This window comes from Kryptolebias marmoratus, linkage group LG13 (assembly GCF_001649575.2).
Source record: "Kryptolebias marmoratus isolate JLee-2015 linkage group LG13, ASM164957v2, whole genome shotgun sequence".
Lineage (NCBI taxonomy): Eukaryota > Metazoa > Chordata > Actinopteri > Cyprinodontiformes > Rivulidae > Kryptolebias > Kryptolebias marmoratus.
Window position 1 is genome coordinate 261477 of NC_051442.1, and position 2505 is coordinate 263981.

General features: G+C 44.8%; 1 protein-coding gene across 1 annotated transcript; it reads right to left on the reverse strand.

The window, feature by feature from the left end:
- Window positions 1-686: 686 nt before the first annotated feature.
- LOC108229292 (olfactory receptor 52K1-like) lies at window positions 687-1942 on the reverse strand. Its single transcript, XM_017404960.2, has 2 exons — window positions 1875-1942; window positions 687-1769 (listed from the first exon to the last, which is right to left on the reverse strand). Exons 1-2 carry the CDS (start codon window positions 1940-1942, stop codon window positions 821-823), a joined length of 1017 nt encoding a protein of 338 aa, XP_017260449.1. The 3' UTR covers window positions 687-820.
- Between the last annotated feature and the right edge of the window lie 563 nt (window positions 1943-2505).

Genomic DNA, 2505 nt, shown 5'->3' on the forward strand with positions numbered 1-2505 from the left:
AGGGACACCTGGACAGGTCTCAGTCCATCACAGGGACACCTGGACAGGTCTCAGTCCATCACAGGGACACCTGGGCAGGTCTCAGTCCATCACAGGGACACCTGGACAGGTCTCAGTCCATCACAGGGACATAAATACTTCTAAAACCTATAAGTGAGGCCACATGAGAACGTGTCCCTGCTGAACGTCTGCTTGTTGCTTCTCTCAGAGTCAGAGTCTGTCTGAACCGGTGGATTAAAGCTCACAGCTGCTCATCCTTCATCCTCTTGTTTAATTATTAAATAAAATAATCAGAACTGCTAAAAACTAAGTTCAGAACACAACAGAACTGTCAGGTTGGATGGAGATTGCAGCGAACTCAACGCACAGACTCATCTTGAGGTTCGAGGAATAAAGTAATTTATTTTAAATAAAAAGAAACAGAAGCTGACATGGCAGTAAAAGAAACTAAATAAAAAACAGAAACTAGATACAGACATGAGGGGAAGCAGAGAGCGCATGAAGCAACAACAGACCAGAGAGAAAATGGAGGAGATGACCAGGTGTTAAAGGCAGAGGGTAATTATGGGAGTGGGTACAGGTGAGATGATTACTAACTAGGAGCAGGTGGAGCTGGGGTCGCAGGTAAACAGGTGAACAGGTGAACAGGTGAACAGGTGAACACAAGAAGCAGAAACTAAACAAAGACAAAACATGAAAACAATAAATCCAATACAAAAGAAACCCAAATAAAACCCAAATCCTGAGAGAAACTAATGTTAGAACAGTTCTACATTAATTTCTTCAAAAAGAACGTTCTTATAAACCTTATAAACTGTCTTTATGATGATGCTGACACTTTATTGGACTGAAAGAACTTTGTGAGATATTTTTGGATCTCTTTAGACTGTATGCCATAAATGATTGGGTTGAGGCAGCCGGGGATGATGTGAAACAGAACCGAAGACATTTTTCTGAAGTAACCTGCCTGAGGGAAGCGATGCAAAACAATAACCAGCAAACCACTGAACAACATGATCAGATACACCAGCAGGTGCGTGCTGCAGGTCTTTAAGGCCTTCCTGTTCATGGACTGGTTCTTCCGGGTCAGACAGATGATGGTGATCTGGGTGTAGGTCAGAACGATGCTGCCCATGGAGGCGGTGAGCAGAACCACGGTGAACGTCAGCCCATAGATGTTATTAATCACCACACTCTCACAGGACAGCTGAAACAAAGCAGCATTGTTACAGTAAATGCTTGCCATAAAAGTCCTGCATCTGCTCAGCCGGACCGTCAGACCCAGCAGAACCCCCACCAGAACCAAGGCCGCCCCCCAGGCGGAAACCGTCAGCTTCATCAGCATCTTATTAGTCATTATTGCAGCGTAACGCAGAGGATTACAGATGGCTACGTATCTGTCGAAGGCCATGATCATGAGCGCCGTGTGGCAAGTTGTTCCATAAATGTGTGTGATGAAAGCCTGAAGGACACACTTGTAATAACCAACGAGTCGCTCTGACGGAGGCTTCAACATGTCTGCGAGCACGGGGGCCAGCACCGCAGACGCACCTAACATGTCGTTAGTGGACAAGTTACAGAACAGGAGATACATGGGTTCATGGAGGCTCTTATCTACAAAAATCAAAAGAGTAATACTAACATTTACAATCATAATGAAGATGTAGGAGAAGAGGATAAACAGAAACACGGGGTACATGGAGTCCTGTGAGACCTGTAAGCCCTCCAGCTGCAGCGTGAAGCTGTTGTACGTGTAGCTTTCCACCGATCTGAAACAACACATTTATCATCAGCCACAGGTTTGTTCTCAGCTTCAGTAAAACCTGCAGCAATAAGAAGATAAAAGTGACAGCGAAAAGCAGAAAATCAAGTACTTGTTGTCCATGGTGACCCTCAGTCCCTTCAGATAACCTGACAGGCTGCTGTAAGGAGAGATTTCCATCTTAGTCTGAAGAGAAAAGTGTTCAACAAATCAGACCCAAACCTTTTCTTTCTACCTTTCTGCACGTTAAGTGAATTACCTTCAGGGAACATAAAATGCTCTGTTTGACCACATTCAGTCAGCTGCCTGTCTGCAGACCTCAGGATGATCCTTTCTCTGCACGCTTCGATCACAAACACAAGTTTTATTCCCAGTGTTGAGCTCAGGGGAAGGAGGAGCTTGTCATCCTGAGACAGAACATCCTGAGACAGAACATCCTGAGACAGAACATCCTGAGACAGAACATCAGAACCAGAACTGAATCTGTTGTGTTTTTGTTTCAACTCCTGAAAATTTCATCCAAACCTGTTCATCAGTTTTTACAGACAGACACAACCGGAACCAGAAACTCCTTGGTGGAAGAAACAGAGAGGTCATCTGTTTTTAACAAAGGGCTTACCTGGGAGCTGACCTTTGACCCCATGAACCTTGAAACCAACAGGCATCATCTTTGACCCATGAGGTGTCCAGCTGTGCATGTGACATTCCTATGTTATACTGTTCCAGAGTTAGAGCACAAGGTC

Bases quoted from the DNA above. Each gene is read 5' to 3' on its own strand.
- LOC108229292 (XM_017404960.2), bottom strand. From the start codon at position 1,942: ATGGAAATCTCTCCTTACAGCAGCCTGTCAGGTTATCTGAAGGGACTG. The intron at 1,770-1,874 runs GTACTTGATTTT...GTGTTGTTTCAG, and splicing joins AGGGTCACCATGGACAACAA to ATCGGTGGAAAGCTACACGT.